Below are 23,929 nucleotides of genomic sequence, written 5' to 3' on the forward strand. Positions count from 1 at the left end.
CCAGGCAAGTAAAAACACAAAAACAAGAAGTGTAAGCTCAAAATGGAGTAAAATCCAGAGTTATTCTTCAGGTGTTTGCATACAATGTCCAGAACAAGAACCAAAACTATGCAGTGCTCTACTGAAGGCAACCAACTTATCCGATTCGGTTCAGTTCTCTTAATCTGTATTTTATCTCTCGACTTCACTCTGTTTCATTTCCTTTGCTATCGAAATGCTTCACTCAACATTAATACTCGTGTTAAGAGTATTCGCAAGAAGGCTGGTGAATATTAATATTTCTTATTTTATTGAAAATTTAAGTAGGTAAAATTTCCACATTTAATAAAGTGTTTTTAAATACTCAGCATTAAAAAACATATATCAATTATATTGCGTGAATTCTTGACAGCAACTCGTCTCGACAGTTTTGTTTATTTAATTGTTTTAATTTAACTGCTAAGCAATCTTCGGCAACATAAATTTTTTCCGTCACCAAAAAACTGATTTGTATGCAATAGAGCATATGCCTTAAATAAGTAAGTAAATTTTATTAAATTTTGTAGAAATTGTAATATACAAAATCCGTGATATCATGTTATGTCTGTGTCCATTATGATTTGAAGACGCCATTTTTCTTTTGGTGAGAGCTGAAAGAAATTCTTGCTCGTATGCCTCACTTCCTTCATATTGTGTAAAGGTGGCCAAAATGATGTTATTGCCATGCAACTAATGGGATCAAAAGTTAAGATAATGCATTAGTTTGTTTTCAACTACATACCGCACAAAGTAGCATGCATCGGCGGCAGTTCTTTGGAAGTCGATATTATTCCTAACCTCATGCACCAATTGTGCTTCGTATGCCTTGATAGATTCTCGATAACGATTGCCACATATCATTTGACTGTATAATATCTCAATGGTGTGATCTACTCGAATATTAATTAAGCAAAAACCATTTGATACTTACTATGGTATCTTGAATTTCCTATAGCTTGGCTGTCGGCTCATCAAATCGGCGGTGTCGTTGGGCTTGTATCTCATATATTCAATAGGTGGATTTATCATAGACTCGAAGCGGTAATCTATTCGATGCTCGCTGGCAGTGCGCTGAGTAAAGCGACTCAACGACTTTCTATTGTCTTCATTTGGCACCTGTATCTGTAAAAACCGCGATGTTCTCATTGATGTTCCCACTGATCCGCGTGTGGCACGCAAAGATCTCCTTGAATCGCGTCTCACATCCGATACCTCATCCTCGGGATTCAGATCCATTATGTGTTGTGTATTTATTTTTATTGTTTTTTTTTTTGTATTCAATGTTACATATGTACTAATTTTCAATCTACTGAGTGTTCAGTTCAATTGTAGAATGAACTAACAAGCAATGTTGGCCTGAATAGTGTAATGTTTTTATAGTCACAACTAAATTCAAAGCAGATCTGATGAAACAAAATATTTGATTCAAAAAATCTATAACCAGTTTTATGCAAGGGGCATTAGAGTCTGTGAAACAAATAACCTTGGCATTTCTTGAAGAACTTTAGAAATCAAAGTTTCATTCATTAAATCCTGCTTTTTGTTGTTTCCGATTATTCGGGAAATTACACTGCGAACGAAAAAAGTACTTTCATATTACAGAAGGTAATGTGAATTCCATTAAATTGTAATGATAAATTTATAAATATTGTAATATCAATCAAAACTAGGCGATTTACAGTTAATAAATACAACAAAATTCTAGTTTTAATGTTATTACATAAATTAGTATAAATTAAGCCTAAGTACTGGTTTTGTTGAATTGCTCTTGAAAGCTTCAGAACTCTCATGCGCCCATTCACTCTCACTTTTACTCTCAAAAGTGATCAGCTGGGCTCTCTCAGCTGACAGAGAGCGGCTTTGATGCTCAGGTTGAATTATATTCCGATTAACAGTCTGAATCATCTCTCTCTCTCTCTCTCTGTGTGTCTCTCTCTTCCTATTTAAAGACCTGTCACAGCTGTCGCTTTGATCAGTCTCGTCTCAACTATAAACAGGTTGAAGTTGATTTTACAGTCGTGTGATCAAAAGTGACTTTAATTTTAATTAACCAAATTTCTGAGAATTGTGATTGCATTTTGTGTTATTCCCATGATGAAGTCGGCATCCGCATGCAAGTCTGTGGGAATCCTTCTAGTTACCACAATGTTGATATGCGCAGCTCACGCACAACAAAGTTAGTATAAAGCGGTGAATGAACTGGTTTTACAGTGATTCACAAGCAATAAACTTGACACTGCTCCGACACCTCTAATCCGCTCAGTGTCTCAGTCACTATCAGTTTTAATAATCATTATTCGTATTCGCCTCGTGTGCAGTTTGATGCCTTCAATGTATGGAAGTAAATGTCATATGTCGATTTAGGGGCAATGACAAGCTAATGGAATTGGAATACTAAGACATTGAACCATATAAATAACAAACAACGAAATGTATAAATTAATTATCAGCTTTGAAGTATTATATTTAGTATAATAAGACTGTGTAACAAACAATTTGAGATTGATAACAAAAGTGCAAAACTTTTCACCTCGTGTTCTACATGATAGAATAATTTAAATTAAGTTTGTTTGAATTCTTTTTATTAATGTTTCCATGTCATTTAGTTGTTATAATTATTAATTGATTTTAATCATTATTTGCCATCTTACAAGTGTACTTAAATTGATTGACGTCATTTAGGGCATTTCCCAAATAGATTATAAGTTTATAAAATTTAATTTGAATTGCATTACAGATTGTCGCAATCCAAATCAAAACACGGGTTATTGCCTATCAATCTATGACTGCCCCATCCTGATTGATCTGCTCCAGAAGAGTGCGCTGACTAGCGATGAGCGCAACTTTTTGCGGGAGTCCCAATGTGACAATGGATTTGGTCGAAAACCATTTGTCTGCTGCACTCAAGATAAGAACTATGTTGGTCTTCCAACAGCAACACCTACAGCAACAACAACTACAACAACCACAAGGAGGCCTCAACCCACACCTTTCATTGGAGGAGATGATCAAGGAGAAAGCTTGCTGCCTAGAGAACCGGCTTGTGGACCGAGCTCATTCCTCGATCGCATTTACAATGGCAACGACACGGCACTCGATGATTTTGTATGGATGGCTCTGCTGGAGTATAGGGAACGTAAGTTAATCGTATTTTAAAATAATTCATAGAGCAAGTTATATAATCTTAAAATTTGTCTTTTAGGCACTGGAAAACTTGTATTAAACTGTGGCGGCAGTCTGATCAATAATCGTTACGTTCTGACTGCAGCCCATTGTGTGATCGGTAAAGTCACCACGGATGTGGGTCAGCTGTGAGTAACTTTTACCTAAAACTAAATATATATTATTATTATTATTATTATTATTATTATTATTATTATTATTATTATTATTATTATTATTATTATTATTATTATTATTATTATTATTATTATTATTATTATTATTACCATTATTATTATTATTATTATTATTATTATTATTATTACATTATATTATTATTATTATTATTATTATTATTATTATTATTATTATTATTATTATTACTATTATTATTATTATTATTATTATTAATTATTATTATTATTATATTACTATTATTATTATTATTATTATTATTATTATTATTATTATTATTATTATTATTATTATTATTATTATTATTATTATTATTATTATTATTATTATTATTATTATTATTATTATTAATATTGATATTATTATTATTATTATTATTAATATTGATATTATTATTATTATTATTATTATTATTATTATTATTATTATTATTATTATTAAAATATTTTTCAGCGCCAAAGTCCGTTTAGGCGAATACGACATTAGCAAGGATATTGACTGTGTAAATGGGGTGTGCAACAAGCCCGTGATTGAAATCGACATTGAGGAGTCCATCGTGCATCCTCAGTATGATGCGAATAGCAATGATCGGCATCATGACATTGCTCTACTGCGTCTCAGCAAACCTGTCGAGCTCAGCGCGTTTTTGCAGCCAGTGTGTTTGCCATTGGCCAGCGTTCGATCGGTAATTAACCCCAATGAAGAACTCGTAGTCAGCGGCTGGGGACGCACTCTTACATGTAAGCATAAGCTATACCGGATAAATAGAGGGATTTCATAATAATTTTGACATATCTCTTTCAATTCAGCGCGGCAGAGCAACATTAAGCAGCGTCTCGAAATTCCCGTGGCAGATCAGGATTACTGCAAGAAGAAATTTTCGACGAAGAATATCAATCTGATCAGTTCGCAGTTGTGTGTGGGCGGTGAATTCGTTCGCGATAGCTGTGATGGGGATTCGGGTGGACCACTGATGCGCAACAAGAATGCCTGGTATTTGGAGGGAGTCGTCTCGTTTGGTAATGCATGCGGTCTGGAGGGTTGGCCTGGCGTCTATACACGCGTATCCGACTATATCGACTGGATAGTGAGTACGGTTCGTGCGTAGAGGAGCAATTGGAGTAGCCAAAATGCACCTTTTGTCAAAATAAGTTTTAATTAAAAGAGAGCCAAGAGCCAAACTTAACCAAGTCGTCGCATTTTAATTAACTTGCATTAAATGCGATTTTATCGGCAGCTGCAACGTTGCGTATACGTAATGCGCTTACTGAAGCCGTTTGCGGTAATTAAAACGATTCGTGTTGCCTTGGAAAGTAACTTTGAAAATGGTTCTGCCAAGTTGCCAGCGGCACCTCCACAGCGCCCTCTCAACGATTTTCTATGCAATTTGGCAATGCATTTCTATTATTCGCACTTGCCGGCCAGAATCTTGCGCTTCAGGTCCAATTGAATTGTTTGTTAGCGCTGCGTAATGAGTGGGCGAGGCAATGTTCAACAAAGTAGACAATAGATGCTTCAGAGAAAGGTTAATGAGGCCCGCAGGAAATGCAGCCAACAAAGAAGCAGCCAAATGAAGCATAATAAACTACAAAATCCAACGAAATGGAGTTTATATGCATGGTATTACTTTAAGGGTTGCCATTGATTGACGCTCTTCTACAGTTAATTCGTTTAGCAGACTAATAACTTCGAAGCCTATAAGAACATGAAAGCTGATTTTAAAAGGTAATAACAAGAATGTCCCGTTTAGTTACTTTAATTTAATTAGTAAAGTTAAAATTTAAATGAATATAGTTGAAATTAATAAATCTTAAGGCGAACGTTTAAGTTGACTAAAAAACACACAGTAAATTTATGTGAAAAACTGCTGCTTTAGTTATCAGTTGCCAACTAAATTCTCGTACTTGCTGCAACTGCTGCCAAAAACAATGCTGGGTACTGGAAAGTTTTTACTTTTTGGGTTCAAGTCTGACCAGTGTGTGGCCAAATGGAACAGAAACGACAAATATTGAACGCAGGTCGGAAAAAAACACTTTGCCTAAATGCAGGCAAAAACTTGTAATTCAATTTCGGGCAACTTTACACAAGTGCGAGCCAAATGTAATTAACACGCACACAGACACTCACTCACACACTCACTCTCACACAGACAGTGCAAATTGCAGACAGACAAAATACCGGTACACCTGCTGCCAGTTTTCCAGATTGACTGCCGTCAATTGAACCTAAAAACGTTCAGAAATCATACTCCAAGCCATGTGTAATTTTCGTGTGATGACCTCCAGAGAATTGGCTCTGTTTCGACCAGGCTTATCGGAGGTTTGCTAGCACCCAAGTCTAACGTAGCGTAATTGAGTTGTGTTTCCAACATTTAAAATAGCCGCCGGCATAAACGAGCCTGGATCGTAATCCCTCTGTCCGTCCGACTCACTGTGGATAGCTGGCCGAGCAAAGTTTGGCAAATAAGTTAAGCTAAATAAAAAAATTTAAAGATATACACTTGTATACACCTAACTTTTATTTTTTTTGTGAAATTAGAAGAAAATGCTACAATCATAAATATTCTACTGGGTTATATTAATACTAATATTAATCTTATTATTACTACTGCACAAATCCACTTTATTCCCGTCGTACAAAAATAATTTTTGTTAGGTAAACATAGTAACTAAAAATAAATTCATGTTACTTTTAGCTTCGTTTAAACTTATTTTCCTCTGCACCTATTCCATGTTTTTTTCATTTGCCACCTCGCTTTTGTCCATTTCACAAAATTTGTGCACCAGAGAGCTCAGAAATGTTGCTTGCTAAGCGCCAACAGTCTATTGTGGCTAAATTGGCTAAATTGAAATGTTTGTCAAAAATTAAAAGTTAAATTGTTAAAATTGTTCATCAAGTTGTTGTTTGCAACATAGTTATGCACACTGTGGCAACTAGCATGTACTCGTAAATCTAAGTCATTCTGTTTGTTGTGATTGCCAAAAAGAGTATATCACAAAATAAAATGACGACTTGGACTATGCTCGCTGATTGATGGATTGAGCAAACGTTACGCACAAGCCATGTGAGACGGTTGAAAAAAAGCAAAAACATGACAAAAAAGAACGCTGCAATAATTTCATTCAACATGCATAGGAAAACAGTTGCACTGCACAAAGCTGTCATCCCGATTGGCCCAATGGCACACACAAAAACCAGATCCCGATTTTTATGCGATTTATGACTTTGGCCTGAATAAACTCATCGCCTGGCCCTTTTGGACTCAAACGCCCGTCAAAATGCCAAGGTGGATTTTGGCAGCAATTTTTATTTTTACACCGCCAAGTGCGCAGCGAGTTTGAGATTCTTAAACTCATAGATTGATTTCATAGCCAATTCTCCATTCTTTCAAAATCATCTAAGAAAACTATGCGTGAAATTATCTAAAAATATTTAACAAGCCGTAGGGGCTATGAAATAGGATTTAAAATTAGAATGAATATATGAAAACATAATAATTAAGCATGTGGACAATTTTGATAAATATTGTATTAAATTGCAACATTTTTGATAATCTATTTTGTAGCTGAAAAATACACTATACATATATAATGATTAAAAAAATGGAATGGATAAAGTGAAAATGGTTCAAACCACTTAAAATCCTTACCGTTTTATTAACCATTTGTTGTATTTAATTGTCTGTAAATCTATGCATAGAATTTTGTATAGTTTCAATCTTGAACCTTGTTATTAAAGTATATAAATTTCCGTTGTTATCGAATCAATTCATATTTTAATTGGCTTTTCCGTTATTGCCTTATTTGCGAATCGCAACCTAGGAACACATTGACATCCATTTTATTTGTGCATGTGTGTATGTGTGTGGATGATGGCGTGCTGCACATTTGATTACCGCTTCTGGGCATTTGCATGGCCTTTAATGCGATTTGGCCCCGACCTCGTTTATCAATGGCATTTGCTGATTGTTGCCGTTGATGCAACGGTAGCCACATCATTTGCCAATTCCCATTTGCAGAGCTGCAACACAATTTTATTATTTACTTTTCATTTGCATTTTGCATATTGCATTTTTCAATTGCCTATGCATGCCACATCGATTCGGCAGTAGATTTTTAGTTTCGCTGCTGATTATGTGTTTCATTTACGTTTGCTGCATACACTTTATGCCATAATTGAATAAAACTCCGAGAGCTCAGTGTCAAATTCAAAATCACAACATTTTAGCTATTTTCAATATCAATTAAAATATTTGTAGATAAATATTTCAATGGTAATATTATTCAATAAACTATCCGATATTTTAAATACCACATAATCATTAAATTTAATGTTAAAATTACCAATTCCTATAAACAAAGAAGAGACAGAAGCAATATATAATTTGTAAGCCGAGCGGTACGAATCCTTAATATATGAAATGTCTTGGAAAAGATTTGTACATGGAAAATACAAAACATTCTGTCCTTTAGTTGTATCCCTTTCTACCTTAAATAAAAATTAAATATGATTTTTCAGAAAATTTAGTTGAAGCTGAAGCTAAAGCCATTAATCTAGTTTTAGAATTTGGTAACATAGGTGCAAATGTGTCTAAAAGTTTTTAATGTTCCTTTCGCCTAATGGTAATATTCATTTTTGCTTATCATGACCTTGTATCGATTACTTGAATTATTATTTTCAATGTCTGACCTTTCAGAGTGCTATTGATTACCATAACATTAATATTCAAAACCCAATCAAATGTGTATGCCATCAAGCATGCAAATGATGAGGCGAAATTCGACTTATATTTTTTTTTTTTCTTAAAAAAAAACGTTTTCTTTTCTTAAGCAGAAAGTGAAAGAGAGCTACTGAAATGATTAAATGTTTGCGGGCATCATATTTTCGACAGACTGCGATGAATTGGGCTTTTTATTAGCAACTTACCACAGAAGAAGGTAAAGTGTGGAAATGTAATACAATAATGACCAGAGTGGGTCAGTAAAGGGAACGACAATGTAATTTAAATTTATTTAACAGCCAACTTGTTAAACTCGTAAAAAAATGAACTTCAGTTACGGAGAACAACAACATAAAGTAGCTCATTAAATTTCCTTAACACAAACAGAAACACACTCACACACAAACACTGACTTCTCGTTTTATTTTATATAAGTAGAAAATATTATAGTAGGAAAAACAGCGCTAAAGAAAAAAGCGAGCAGCCAAAAGGAACGAGTAAAGCCCCGGCAAGTGTATTTTTATTGCGTATAAAATGCATTTTGCAATGCCACAATACTCGAGTGTTATGTGCCCAGAGCGAAAGTTACGACCAAAAGGACCAGGACATACCCAACGCAAACATGTGAGTAGAAAAGTTGTAGTTGATAAAATTGAGCAGAAAAATAAGGAGGAATGCAAGAGAGTAATATACTGTGAAATATTCTCTTACTAATACATAAATAAATAAAATAATTGAGATACGAATAAGTTAATGTAAATTTAAAACAGTTATACAAACTCATGAAACAGACACAGAAAAATATTTTTTCTGAATCTTATATCCCTTTTACAAATTTCAATTGCTACAGGGTATATAGAAAGAGCAGATGATAAAAATTATGCTATTAAAAAAAGACTCAAAACACTGTCTGGCAATGATTGCACAGGAATACTGACTGTTAAATATGTAGCACAGACTAACCGCAATCATGTTATTTACAGATCACATATAAAATGGCTGTAAAATCACATTATTCTATTGATAATTACGTGTATATGTTGAAAGTTAGAAAGAAAGAATACTTAAATAAAAATAAAATTTTGAAATACGTTAAATATGTTCAATAATGTAATTGTAAGATTAAGATTATTCAAATTAATTAAAATTAAATCTTAGAAATAATCACTATGGTCAGCTTCACAAGGTATTTTCACGAAGCGGAATTAATGAATAAAATATTTATGTAAATTTTAATACTGAGTATTTGCAGTAAGTGAGCATTTCTGAGTGCCATCCTTGCGTATACGCAATGTTTTTAAATAAACTCATTGCGTACACATTGCTCTCGTTCTTTGAGAGAGTAACTGATGTTGTGAATAAACAACTCAATATGATAAGCACTCAAATTCACACATGGGTAAGTTGGATGATTACAAAACTGTTACTGGAAAATAAATCTTCTATTTGGGTTGGATGAATAAAGACGCAATTAGTAACGATTTAGTTGATGCGTTTGTTCGAACATAACATATGCTCTGGTGCCCTGAGCTCGGCATAAAAGGCAGGCTTAAACATTTTAAATGCTGTAAAGTTAAACAACTCATACAGGCCCACTCATGCCGGAAATTGGCGCACACCTTGCAGCTATGCACCATAATATTAATTTTTTTTCATAAGCATCATAAAAACCAGGGAATGACCATGCGAGTCGTTGCCCAGCGGCTGGTTGTCTGGTCAGACAGAAGCTGCAGCACAGGTGAAAAAAAATGTAAACAAAAAAAATATGAACTCAGCATGCGGAAATTATAATTTATTGCTCAAAGTTGCGGATACTGGTATGGCATGTGGTTACTGTGATTTTTCTTTTTACAGTACACTCCTTTGTGAAGCCCTCGTGGCAACCCTTAAAATTTAGCTGTACTTATTGTTAAACTTTAATGAAAGTACTTGTGTCTGTGCGTTAATGAAATGTGGAAACCACAAATGGTTCGCTTTGGCCTTCGCAACGGTTTAGCAGCGCGAGAAGCTTATCGTTGTCACTAAATATTCATGAGCTCATGTGAAAATTAGGCGTACTTTGTATAATATTGAAAACAATACTTTTTATTCTGCTTTCAGAGCATATAATCATTATTTTATAGCATTATTCACATGAATTGTGTCAAACACACTTAATGCACTTGAAATGCAATCAATTCAATTGTCGATTTAAGGTTAATTAATTGTAATAGCAGTGTAAGCAAAAAGAAGTCACTAAAAGTGAATTTGTCTGAGGATATTTAATCTTCGGTAAGCCGAATTTAAAGTTTTTTGTTACAACATTTCTATTATATTTTCTTTGTCTATCTACCAACATTTATACTGTTAGTCAAAACTACACCAACAAGTGTAGTTAAGTGTCGGCTGCTTATAACTTGACAATAAATAAATAAATAAATAAATAAATAAAAAAAATAAATAAATAAAATAAAATCTAGTGAAAAAATATTTTTTCAAATATCAGTCTAACAAGGTCGTTTGGAAGTTTTTACGAATAAATGTAAACTAGTCATAAAACATTGTTTGACAAATGGCATTCTTCCTGTTCACAGACAGACACATGAATTTCCGCAAACACACGCATAGACATAGACACAATAGCGAAATTTCACGATTATCTGAATGACATGATATAAAAAAGGAAAAAAACTTTGAAAACACTTAAATATTTGAATAAATATTTGTTTTATTATTTATACATGAGATATCGAATTTTATTTATGTTTCTGATTCATTTATAACGACCGAATAAAATACTTAATAACGAATTTAACTTAAAATTTAACCATTGAAGTTTAATTCGTCTTTAAGGTCAAAACAATCTGGTTTTAAATTATTAGGGTTTTATAGTTAAATCAGGTAAGCTGGTAGACAGATAAATACATTGAACTGGCTTTTAAATTATTCATAGCCAAGAATATATACTTTAAAAGTCCAATTATATAAATCATTCATACTGCAAGTAAATGTGCTTAATGTGCTATGTAAATACTGATGAATCAATTAAAGCTTTGTTTAACTGTTATACAAATTTAATTACAGTCCCAGCTTTATAATCAATGTAACTACCTTTTTTATCAATTTCAGATTTATTTGAATATTTAATTGCAAGCAGAGTTATGTGAGAAACATTTTTAAAATGGCATCCCAACATATTTAGAATTGCAATTAAATATCACTTAAATCAGTGGCCATTAAGTAATCCACGCGATTTCGTTCAGCCGGAGTCAGTTGAAAAAATCTTCTTTTAAAAATGTCTAGTTCGGATTTTGTATGCAAGGGTGGCCAGAGCGTAGTGTACGAAAGGATTCTAGAAATGCAATGAAATGAAAATATTTAAATATTGTCATATATACTCTCCTTACCGCTTAGTAAAGTACTGATCTGATGTTTTTTTGTTTGATTTAATTATATACTGCACCTCACGGAAGAACTGTGAATCGTATTTTTCCTTAGCCTTCAAATAAAGCATTTCACACTCAAGATTACTATTCTATAGTACATAAGATTTTTTACCAAAAAAACAGCGATTGATCAAAATCACTCACTAGGCAACATTTTTAATCGAATAGCTGGGGTGCTCGCTAATATCAGCTTCATCATTAAAACTTTTATCTCGTTCCGCCCAGTACTCCTCATCCAAGTATGTGGACTTCGACATTTTGGTGCCATGCTTAGTAAGCGTTGTGTCGAGTTGCTTTTCATGAAAACTCGTCTTGAAATTTACCTGTGAGTGCCGATGAGAGGCGCGCGACATTTCGGATGGCTTAAAGGATATAGAACTCATACTCATCCTATTAGTTTCCGTCTTTAAATGGAGTGCCCCTGACCTATGACTCTTTTCGCCATAAGAAATTCTTTTCCTAGTGCCGCGGACGGTAAACTTTTGACCGTCAAAATGTTCGAATACATGGCTTGGCTTATTAATTTGATTTTGAGTCATATTTTGATGCACGATAATCAAAGAACGCAAAACAAAAACTTACAGAATTTTGGTATTTCAACACATTTACATTTAAACAGAATTCTTTTATAATATGAATTATAAATCAAATCCAAATTCTCATAATATGGTTTGTCATCATCTGGGTAATCGAAAAATGTAGATTTTTAACAGGTAAACAATTTTTATTTACATAATTGTTATATTATAATTATTTTTTTTTAAATTATAGAAAATAGAGCAATTCGTGTAAATAATATAATTGCAATTGCGTAAATTATATGTGCGTACTAGGCGTATACTTATTAGACATACATGTTCGTATGATTTTATTTGAAAGCATACGTCAACAAGGGCCACAGTCATCAACATTTCAGCCATCAAGACGGCCACAGGAGTAGCTCATTCACAGGAGACTCTTGGTAGGATAACGCACAGGATGTGGAACAAATGTTTGCAATGCCAAAAACAAGGCCACAAATGTTATGCCTATTAGGGCGCATTTAACAACGGCATGGCACGTGTACACTAAAAGCAAACGACTACATTATTATTATTCTTATTCTATTAGTGGAAGAAGGGGCAGCTGTCGGTCCCTGGTAATGAAGTGCCATATATGAAAGTGGGCTCTTTGATGGAAACATTTGCTCTCTATTTTCTGTAATATCGTTGGTAGACCTTGAACTCTGGTACAAAATCTGAATTGAACTCTAATTGCAGGTAATGAATTGCACACATTAGGTCAATGAGAAGAGCTGGGCAAAATATATAATTAAGTATGAGTATGCCTAAGTGAAAAGACGGCTAATGACAATGCAATGAACTATTTACGAACTTATCCATTTCGATTACTTCGGGGATTAAACGCATTCATAAACAACAAATGCCCAAAAAAAAAAGTAAACTTATAAAGACATAGCTTTAATAAAGTATTTGTAGTTACCTACAAGAACTTAAAGCTAAGCAATCAAGGATGTCTTAATATACTGCAGATTGGATTCTGGTTGGCAGTACTGCTGGGAATAAAGTGTACATTTTTGTGATTATTAAAAATAAAAGCAAAGTATTTATGCAAAAAAAAAGACAAAAACGTATTTCATAACTTTAAAACAGCTCATGAATTATTTACTTGGATTGTGATAATTTACTATAAAATCAATTATTAATTAATTATTTCATCGAAAAGTATTGTGAAATTGTAATTTTCAACAGAGGTAATAGATTTAATTTCAACTAGAGTCGACTAGTTTCCGAGAATCGTTGCATTGAATTTATTTTTTTAAATTAAAGCTGAGGAAAATGACTTTAATCGATACAGTATTGAAATAAGTATGTTCTAGTATGGGCTGATATGTATATTTCCTTTCCACATTATTTATTGAATTATATAATTATTAAATTTTCGCATTTAAATATATTATTGTTATTCGAAAAACAACGCATTATATGGTTAACAAAGCCCAATTCTAAATGTGAATTTATTGCTATGAAAATGTATGACATTATCAACAAATCCATTTTATTTCCAGAGTAGGTCGAGCATTAATTGTAGATTTGGTCACGTACCAAATATAAAGTGCAGTCAACATATTCATTGTTACTCCCCCGGTTACCCAAAACCCTCCCTGGTATTACCACTTAATGTGGCTAATTTGCTAAACCGAAACACAGACAAACATAAATAACCGAAAATTCATGTTTGGGCATTATTTTTACTGTTGATTGGCAGCAGGTTTATAGAGCGTCCATTGATTACAGATTCCAAACAACTTGATGACAGACAGATCGATATCTTGTGCAGCAACAAACAACGAGAATTATTATTTTATAAAAACATTTTTCACTCAACTGCATTGAGGTATTGGTCAGTGATTGATTTATTAAACGTGATTGACGTTCACTAAGGTTTTACCCGATTTCTTCCGTTAAAAAAACAACATACCTCGAATTTAACTTTTCAATTAATTTCATAGACGTTATGGCAGGCACAGAGAATTAATACAATTTGATAAAATTGCATATAACTTTTGGCTTAAAATGTAATATTAATGTAAAATTTACAGCAATATGTGGGTAGCTGGTTTTTCCTGTAACAATTAATATAATTCCAGCTTTTAACTGTAGGGTAAACTAGCAAATTTTTTTCATTAAAAATTTCAAATAATTATTTTATGCGGAAAAGCAAAATTTTATTGTAAGAATATTTTTACATTACTCAACTTGGATCAACTTTTGCAGTTTATTTTCCAATGTAAACTTACAATACATAGACACAAGTATTTGTAAGTAGTTGAAACTCATTTGACCCTTTTTTACCCTAAATAATACTGCAATCCTTCATTGTGTGTCAGCATGACGGACAGACACACTTATGTATTCAAAGAGTTTAGGCCAAAACCGAGAGATATTATTTCACCAGTTTTCACTACTCAGCTGAAGCTTAACATATTTTGTGACAGCTTTTTCTCATGGTCAACATTTAATTTATTTGATAACTACAAAATTATTCACCTTCTCAAGCAATAGCAATCCAAAAGGAGCAATCTAGCAATGGATCAAACATTGCGTAAGGTCTTCGTATAGTTTTGCAAGCAATTAATTTTAACTATTGCTGCTATTATTCAAGTTGAAGCAAACATGTTTTAATAAAATGAAGTCATAAAATCATCTCAAGCACATGTATAAAACTTGTTTAGAAACTTTGCAGCGAAATGAAAATGATGAAAGCTGCAAAACTTGAACAGAAATGTCATTTGCTTGGGTGCTTGTGCTCAAAATTATTTCTAGCTGAATTCACAAGATTTCAGGAAGTTTTTCATATGAATTTTAGTAAGGGATTTGGTTAGAGAATTTTATTGTAACAAGAAAATTTTTCTAACTGCACTCTCAAAATATAAGAATACAAAAACAGGGAAAACAACAGGAAAATGCTTTGTGACGTAGTCAATTGTAAAAAGTAGTCGAAATAAGAGCGAAATCCAACGTTGGAATGATTTTCAAATTGCGAAAGTTTCATCAGGTTAATTCAATTTGACTCATAAGCAAATTTTGAACAAATTAAATGCGTAAAGTTTTGCAATTGCCGCATTCGTAGCAATAAATTTCACAAAGTCCTTGTGTAAATGACTTTGATTGTCATTGTGATGTTTATGGTAAGGGACTTTGTTCTCGTTCTCGTTCCTATTCCTGTTCTCATTCGTCTGGCTGCACTCAGTCACCAGGCAAGCGTAACATAAAGCCGATTTTTTCGGTTGGAAAATGGCGAGAGAGATAATAAATCTTCAGCTCTAAAACAAATCACAGCAATTCCATTATGTACATTTAATGATGTCGAGCGGCAGGAAAGCCAAAGCCGAATCCGCATCCAAATCCATATACAAAGCAACGAAGCAGTGACAATTACTTGCAGCCCACGAGCAATTTGTAAGGCTGCCACGCAATGCAACATGGCCAAGTTGTTAGGAATAATCACAAGAAATGGCCAAGCTGCAAAATACTCCAATATACCTTAGCGCTTGTAACTCCTACTTATATATGTTTGCATCTTTAACAATAAATCCGCTAAGGGATTAACGAAACCAGCAAAGTTCTGCAGCTTTGTCGTAGTCAATGTTGCAATTTTTTTAATTAGTAACAGTTTCTTTGTACTTTGACAGTGGCAAAGTCTTCCATTAATTAGAGCGACAGCTCAGCAAATTGTGGATTTGTTTTTAATTACACATATATACTAGTAAATATTATTTTCCCATGTATGCATACGTATGTGTATCCCTCAATCCCAGCTCATATGTGAGTGGGAGCTATAAAATCTCGCCACCTGCTTGCTATCATCGTTCTCAACACATCGTCTGTGGTTTTTATTTTTACCATAAATCTGTCATGAAATAAAATACAGAGAACTAGGGATGGGACAAGAGGGCATAGTGACGAAGATAGCGGAGGAATCAGAGATGGCTTTGGGGCAAACAACGTTGAAAGAAACTGCTTATTAGCCTTGCCATTCATTTCGTTCTATGCAACGGGTGTTTCAGCGAGTGTGTTGCACTTTATATAGACGTTTGTTTTCGTGCTCGTGCTCGTGTTCGTGAGGAATTGCAAATTTCTTTGGTACATAAAAAAGATTTTTAAGTGCCGCCGGCAGAAAAATAAGCAAAACAACATACAGTATAATTTATTAGTCTTGTCTATGCAATTTTTGATATATTTTAGGGATATATTCCCCCTGTGACCCCAGGGTGATGACTTTTTAATTTGCTTTGTCAGCAACATTTTGTGGCATATTCAGGTGAATATGTTTGAGTGTGTGTGTGTGTGTGTGATGTACATATCGCAGAACGTGTAAAAATATGTTTAGATACAGTAGATTGAATAATTAATGCACCTGGCTCAAAAATTAATTATAATAAATTATGCATTTTATTGCACTATGATATATAAGTTTATGATGTAGCTAATCATTTATTTAAAGTTCTTTTTAAATACAGTAATTTAAGTCACTTCAAGCTATTGCTACAAATTTAAAGTAGTGGTAAATATTATTCTTTAAAATTAAGTATAGAGGCTAATGTTTTTCTATGAGAAACTACTTTATTTTAGTTTAAAAGGGATAGATACATCATGCAACAGCATATGAGCTCTTTACTTTATTACTTTTGCCCCCGTCGTGTCCATTTACAAAATCAATGCACTGTAAGCAACAAATTTGGGCTTGGGGCTGTGCTCAAACTCCGGCAACGCATCAAATAACTAAAATATCATAAAACTTTTCAACTTTTCTCTACTGACCATCTACTGTGCTTGTATTTGTGTATGTGCGTATGTGTGTGGGGGTGAGGGTGAGTATGTAATACCAAAATGGTTTGCTCACATTGCGTTGTTGACCGCGTCACGCTTCACAGTATAAAGCAATTACCGTGGCGTGAGTTGTAGTTGAATCCTTGTTGCTCCTCCCAACATTCGGTGGTGCAAGGATGTTACTTGAGTCGCTGCACGCGCATCCCGCACCACTTTGATTTATGAAATTTTAGTAAAAGATTGGCGAGGGGTGGCGAGGTAAACTGCCATCACTGACACTGTGCCACACTCTCGAACCTAGGTGTAACAATGAAACCCCTGGTGTGAAACTGGAGGGGGCACTGCATTGATTTTGTGGCTGCTATAAACTTTGACTTCGACTAAATGTCAAACTTTCAGTTGGCCATGTGCAACGGTAGTCTGCTCTTTGTTACCTGTACTTAATTGAATAGAAGCTTTCAATGTGCCACGCCCATGGGCGCCCATTGCACTATTTTTGTTCGCATCTGTTGACGTTAGATATATATTGTAGGTTGCGTCTTCTCCTATTCCGCCTTCATTTGCGGCTCTGTAAAGTAGCTTAAAATATCCACATGGAAAGAGCTTTGTGTGTTTTTGACACAAAACTTTTGGCGACTCGGCTTAACCCTTGCAGCTGCAATTTTCCTAGTGCATTTTGTTGTTGATATTGTTACGGAAATTTATTTTTTTCTGTCTTGTGATGTGACAATGAAGCTTTCAGTTGCGAACGCGTGACGACTTTTTGCCATTAGAAAAGTTAACAAAAATAAACTTTTTGTACACCGAATAGAGCTAAAAATGTCTTAAGAGGGTGCTAAGAACTGGATACATAATGAGATTAAGCAAAAGTTGCGTATTTAATTTAGTATCATTGGAATTTAATTAGCCTCTGGCCACATATTGAGTCAGTGGAAGTGAATGGCTATTCTGTATATGTTGAAATTGCTTTTGTGCTTCTTCTATCTACGTTTGATAAGTATATGAAAATGAATTTATCAAACAGATGAGTTGCTCTTGTCGATAATTGATTTGGCATGTTCACATGTCAGGTTCTTTGAAAGTCAAAACAGATGCACTAATAACAAGTGCCCACTCATCTTTATTGCTCGACACACATACACATACACTCACACAACCACACGAGTCCACGACCGTTATGCAAACAAGTATTTACCCAACACATGCACACACAAACTCACTAGTTCACATACACTCACACACACTCACGAGGATCCGCTGAAATTCGTTTGTGGAGAAAATTCACTTGTGATTGTTGCCAGACGCGTTTTAGCTCAATGTGTTTGTGAGCAAATAAAAACAGCAACAGCAACAAGGATAAAGGTACAATCAGCTAGCAGTGAAATACCCGTGAAAGCCGCAGAACGTACACTCACACATCACACACACATCACACATACAAAACGTGTGAGTTTTGGCCAAGTAAAAAAAATTGAAGCACTCTTTGTGGCGCAAAGGTGCAAAGTACGAGTAGATGGATAAACAAGGAACATGCTGAGTTTCACTCGCATGTCGAATATGTAAAATCTACAAAATTCTTTTTGTAGAACTTGAATATATTATTTGTCAAGCAGAACATGTTTATCAAGCACACATGCTTGTGTGTGAGTCTATCTAAAGCCAGTAAAAAATTAAACCTATTTAAGCATACTAATCAATTTCCAACACTTGAGTAACATAAATAAATCTATTGGAAAATCACATAAAATTAAATTGATATTTATAAATGCTACAACTCTGAGGCGTTAGATATAAAATATATTGTCATGTAGTTAAGCTGGTGTTATTAAGAATATAAGATGCATCACATGAAACTAAATTAAAATTTTTTAAATCTACCATGTATAAAAAGGCAAATCAAGCAAATGGAATCTGTTCCATTATATGTATGAATTTACAATTTACATATATACTGTAAGTCCAAACCAAAAAAGAAATCTTTGAAAGTTAAATTGAAAACTAACTTCAAAAGATATCAATATTTTACATATTAAAAAAAAATTATTTGGCTTTCCTTAAATTACGAGAAAAGGTACACGTTCTTTGTTTCAAACTGCTATTAATGTATAACTTGGTCAAGATTCATTTTTGAATAATTGACCTATGATGCAAAATTTAACTTAAGAAATATCGGGGCTTCAATTTGCTTTCGTAACTAGACTTTTGACTCGTGTGAGATGTTTTTTATTTGATAAATATACTCTATACTATTTTTAAATTTCCGCACATTAGTAAGTGATTCACGATATACCCTGTAATGAAGGCAAAATTTATTATAAATATGCAGTTTATATATATGCCCAGAATAAAAATTGGTAAATAAGAATATGTATATATATTATAAAAAAAAACTTGGCCTATTAATTATAAATTTGCTTATCCATTAATTAGGCTATAAAGTGAGTCGTACAACAGATGAGCTGGAACAAAAAGGTACTTCAACTCTTCAGTTTATCCTGCTTTGAAAGCCGAAACGCCAAAGCAAAATGCCAATTACCGCGAAATTCTCGTCGTGTTAGCCAGTAACGTCGACTTGGAATACGAATACGAAACATACTTGTATATGTATGTATGTGTGTGTGTTTGTATATGTGTGTGGGTATGTGTAGGAAATGCCTTGTTCGAAATTACTTAATGCCCACATTACTATTCCCATTGCCTACTTGGTTAACTGGATTAGGCCGAAACTTAACACAGGCAGACGTGTTACGCTGCTAAAGGCATTTAACTCTGAAACTTGCAAACTAGCCGCATTTGCTATGCTCATCTAAAGCTTAGATTCTAAACTATTAACATTTCTCGATATGTGGTGTAATCGGTAGCTCACATATAAATAACATTTGAATAATGCATCAGTTTGTTTCACTTGTTTAGTCAGTTAGTCAAATTTTGATCACTCGTAGAAAAGTAAACTGTTATTTCAACAGATGTAGCTCTAATCTCCGTAAGCCGGTTATAACTTTTAAAATGTGTTTAGCTCGTGGCTCCAACTTAATTTGAAACATTTTGGATTTACATTTCAGTTAGTGCTATCACCTCACCACATAAGCATTGTGACCGCAAACATGGAAACATAATAACAAATGCAGACAAGTCGGAAAGCTTACAGTCGAACGCACACAACACTATGACACTCTGTAGAAATGTCTATAAAAAGATTTGAATAATAAATAAAATATGTTTAGCTACAAGCTGCATATGGCATAAAGAAACCAAAATAAACCATTTTGTGTCTCTAGCTCTTATACTTGCAGCGACCGACGCTTTTTATAATTATTATTTAGTTATATAATTATTATTTCTCTAGTACAGGGTAAAAAAAGGACAAAGGACATTTCAAATCATAAGTGACAATTAAACTGCGTCCCACATGACATTAAATCCTGGTTACGATAAATAGCTAAACATGTTGGAGAACGAGAGTTTAGTTTTATGAACAAATTGGGGTTCCCCACTCTCCTCCACAGCAGTTAGAGCATACGCTGGGGATTAGCTCTGACTTTTATGCTAGTCCATGTAGATAATATCACTGTATTCGGACTGATTAAAACTTAATTCGCATGCGATGTGCTCGTTTCCTAATGGCTGCTGACCAAAGGGTATTACTGGTATACGACTTATACAGCCATTTATGGGTATGCTACCTTTATATAATTAACAAGAACTCGTAAATTTTTTAAAGCACAATATTAATATTCTTTGACATTAAACGCTTCATTTATTCAATTTGTATTAATAAACTATATATAATAATAGAAAAATATCTTATTTATTTGATATCATCGCCAATTAACAGTATATTAAATCTGAGTGAATAATAAGGATACATGCAATAATCGTTCATAAATCTTTTCTATCATGTATAAGTAAGTGGATAAACGTTAAATAAATACTTTCTAAATATAAAGAGCATATGTATAGTATGTGTACGGTTTCTTTTGTAAAGCAGTGCAAAAACTTCAGATTCTTTTTAACAAATTTAACAGAAATTTTTGGGACAAAAGTCTAGAGGGTAAGCAGTGCTGACTTTCATTATAGCAATTTTCAAATCTCTTATATTAAACAAATCCTTGTAGAGTTTTATTTTTCTGTCATACTGTACTCAACAACTTGTACTGTCATACAAAAACCGCTTTTCTTTCATAATTTATAATATTTGCAAGTTACTAAGTATCTTTCTATTTACCATAGTCAAAAAGTAATATTTTTTATGACAGTTTAATTTGGGAATAGTTATGTTGTGTAATATTAAAATTTTACAAAGCTGTCGAACAAATTGTACAGATTGTTATAAATTTCACAGCCTATATTTATATTATATTTACAAGAACACATTCATTTATAGAGTTATAAAATGAATTTCACACCCTACTGTATTGAAATTACAATCCAAAGAAATATACAAGAACTCTTATAGAACGGCGTGTAAATTCATTCAAACCACAAAGTAGCAAATTTCTACCCCAAGAGTGATAGAAATTTTTGCCCTATTTCAACCCCTATGTGGAATGTTATACAAATATTTAAAAGACTTTGTGCTACGTTATAATTCCCATTCGATATAAGAATGTTATACAAAAATATAATTTGGCATTTGTATAACACAAAAAAACTGTTCCCATTACCGAACCAGGTATAAACTGTTATACACAAGTGTACAATTCACATATTTAGACACTCCTAAAAATGAAATAAAAAATCAAAATTCCTTTCGAAATTTATAACAACTATTACAGACAAATATATTTTAGTAATTCTTAGTAAACATAAGAACCAAAGCACAACCAAAAGCGTTAGCTAATATCCTCAAAAGCATTGTTTTACTTTTCAAAGCTTTGGTTGATGAACCCACTATTCATACTATTAGAAGAAACAACCGGCGCTGGACTTGGAATGCTGTAAACGGGATATAAGGGTGCAAATTCGTTCAAACCGAAGGCGTGGAGTTCCTCTTCGTTGATATTACCACGAAGCGTGTGCTTTGACTCCTCGTACTTTGGCAGAGCTGTGAATCAATGGCAACTGATTAATAATTGCCCAAGGAAAACAATATTTTCGCTCACCTATATCTCGAGAATTCTGTCTCAATTCGTTCGTCATAGCCGACATCACAGGCAACTCATTGACTGGAACCTCATAACGATCGCTACGTCGTGGTGGCTGGTGCTGTACGACACCATTTAACGAGCCCATTCCCATTCCCAGTGGCCAAGTGCCAATCGTAATGGGCATGGTAATTAGTTGCTGCTCTCGTAGACTGTTGATCAATGCCTCCACTTCCAGCTGATAGGCGATTTGTATTAGATTGCAGAGTGTGAGACATGTAGGCGGTGTACAAGGCACATCCATATCGATGGTCTGGGATCGCGTTGAGCGGCGCAGTACAGAGTCACCCTTGGCTTTAGATATCACAATTCGATCCACTCGTGAATGCTCGGGTGTCACACTGAAGTATCGCACCAGCATGACGAGTGAGAGTCTCAGCTCAGAGACGGCCACATTGCTATTGTTAATAACGACGACTGTAACAGGAATCTGCTGACCGGCCACATAACCTGCCTGGGGAAGATTCAGCTCCATTTTGATGGGTGCCGTTTTGCAGGGTCCACAGCAAAAGGTGCGGTAGTTTTCACTGTGGGCAGCTCGCTGTTAAATAAATACTTTAATTTGATATATTTTCAATAAATTCCTTTTTTTAAATTTACTTTTAGTTGTGGTGTTTCGCAGTTTAGATCCATCATTTTGAGTACTGTAATGCCATGTGTATAGGCTTGATCAAATTTCCAAGGTCTGATTAGCAACACCTTGACTATATAGCGTACGCAGCCATATCGACCCTCAAAGGACGACGGACACTGATAGGGCAACTGGCAGGCAAAGTTATAGTAATGCACACCCGCCTGTATGACATGTCTGTCGTTGCCTATTAAAATATATATGTAATTATATTGAACTCTTTAGTATGCTCAGCATTTACTCTGCTCTGATCCCAAGAGATAAGTCTGCGATGATAGATACTCTTCTCTGCCAGCAAAGAGTTTTGTTGTTGCCATTTTCCTTTCGCTCCATTTGGTTATAGAGTAGCCAACTACTTTGACTAACGCAGCTGTCGGATATATAAAATTATGAAATTGTTTAATTATCTGGGATATGATATAATCCCTGTGAATTGTATGGTGATAAGCTGCCGGCAGACCAAAGAATTTATAATAGGCAAATATTTGCAAAGACCGTAAAAGAACTTTTTAATCGGGGTTTAATGTGCTTTATCAATGCTAACAGTAAATAAACAATATATTGGCTAAGCTAAAGGCCAATCAATTTTCCAACAACTTGACCTTAAAATAGCTTGATTTGATAACAATTTTGTATAGATTATCCTTTAACTAAATTTATAGAACCTACAAATAGTTACTTTCTGACAAACTATCCTAGCTATGGTTCTTACACCAAATTGTTTTAAGACCTCATATTTATTTATATACAGCTCTTATCTCGGAAGTTTTAACATTCCTTCACGGCTTTTTGCAAAAAAAAAAAATAATATTATCTAAATCAATGTCGTCATAAAAAACTCTATACATATACATTAATTTAGTCTATCAGCTATTATATACCTACTCTTTTTTTGTTATCGCCCAAGTATTTATAATGTATGAGGAAAGTTTGACTTGCGGACAACTAAATTCCTGATACGCAAAACCGTAATACACTTGACTTTTGTCAATTATTCTAGCGTGTATAAGTACCTTGAACCTCCTTAATTTTATCCGATTTTAAGGTCACACATCCGCTCACCAGTTGCCCGGCATAGAAAGTGCCATCTCTATTATTATCGAAGCTAATCTCACACGTAACGACCATTTCAACGGAAATATCACACGATATTAGGAGTCTCTTATTTCTCTAATTTCTCGAACCACAATGCGTAATATTCCGAGAGCACTACATTTAGGCTCAGCAACGGCTTGCGACTAATTTAAGTAGGTGTAAATACTGAATGCCTGGGTTGTTGCTGTTCGTGGACTATATGTTGC

At 34.0% G+C, this 23,929-nt stretch overlaps 4 protein-coding genes across 5 annotated transcripts; 1 reads left to right on the forward strand and 3 right to left on the reverse strand.

Annotated features, from left to right (window-relative positions):
• Window positions 1-506: 506 nt before the first annotated feature.
• On the reverse strand, window positions 507-1,420 carry LOC117790645. The gene is made up of 3 exons (XM_034630143.1): window positions 950-1,420; window positions 761-883; window positions 507-708 (listed from the first exon to the last, which is right to left on the reverse strand). The coding sequence occupies exons 1-3, from the start codon at window positions 1,252-1,254 to the stop codon at window positions 573-575; spliced, it is 564 nt and encodes a 187-aa protein (XP_034486034.1). The 5' UTR covers window positions 1,255-1,420; the 3' UTR covers window positions 507-572.
• A 590-nt stretch (window positions 1,421-2,010) lies between these two features.
• LOC117791523 (serine protease 7) lies at window positions 2,011-4,565 on the forward strand. The gene is made up of 5 exons (XM_034631312.1): window positions 2,011-2,194; window positions 2,756-3,154; window positions 3,221-3,329; window positions 3,829-4,115; window positions 4,185-4,565. The coding sequence occupies exons 1-5, from the start codon at window positions 2,110-2,112 to the stop codon at window positions 4,481-4,483; spliced, it is 1,179 nt and encodes a 392-aa protein (XP_034487203.1). The 5' UTR covers window positions 2,011-2,109; the 3' UTR covers window positions 4,484-4,565.
• Window positions 4,566-11,204: 6,639 nt separating this feature from the next.
• On the reverse strand, window positions 11,205-12,081 carry LOC117791266. Of its 2 annotated transcripts, none has more exons than XM_034630974.1 (3): window positions 11,665-12,081; window positions 11,482-11,604; window positions 11,205-11,426 (listed from the first exon to the last, which is right to left on the reverse strand). In XM_034630974.1, the coding sequence occupies exons 1-3, from the start codon at window positions 12,057-12,059 to the stop codon at window positions 11,285-11,287; spliced, it is 660 nt and encodes a 219-aa protein (XP_034486865.1). In that variant the 5' UTR covers window positions 12,060-12,081; the 3' UTR covers window positions 11,205-11,284. The 2 variants fall into 2 exon arrangements, 1 of the variants encoding a protein (XP_034486865.1); XR_004618037.1 differs by having other exon boundaries at window positions 11,333-11,426; window positions 11,482-11,609.
• Window positions 12,082-21,685: 9,604 nt separating this feature from the next.
• Window positions 21,686-23,756, reverse strand: LOC117792157 (arrestin domain-containing protein 17). The gene is made up of 5 exons (XM_034632173.1): window positions 23,642-23,756; window positions 22,870-22,998; window positions 22,598-22,815; window positions 21,956-22,538; window positions 21,686-21,897 (listed from the first exon to the last, which is right to left on the reverse strand). The coding sequence occupies exons 1-5, from the start codon at window positions 23,754-23,756 to the stop codon at window positions 21,713-21,715; spliced, it is 1,230 nt and encodes a 409-aa protein (XP_034488064.1). The 3' UTR covers window positions 21,686-21,712.
• Window positions 23,757-23,929: the final 173 nt, after the last annotated feature.

The sequence above is a fragment of the Drosophila innubila genome (genome assembly GCF_004354385.1).
Source record: "Drosophila innubila isolate TH190305 chromosome 3R unlocalized genomic scaffold, UK_Dinn_1.0 2_E_3R, whole genome shotgun sequence".
Taxonomy (NCBI): Eukaryota; Metazoa; Arthropoda; class Insecta; order Diptera; family Drosophilidae; genus Drosophila; species Drosophila innubila.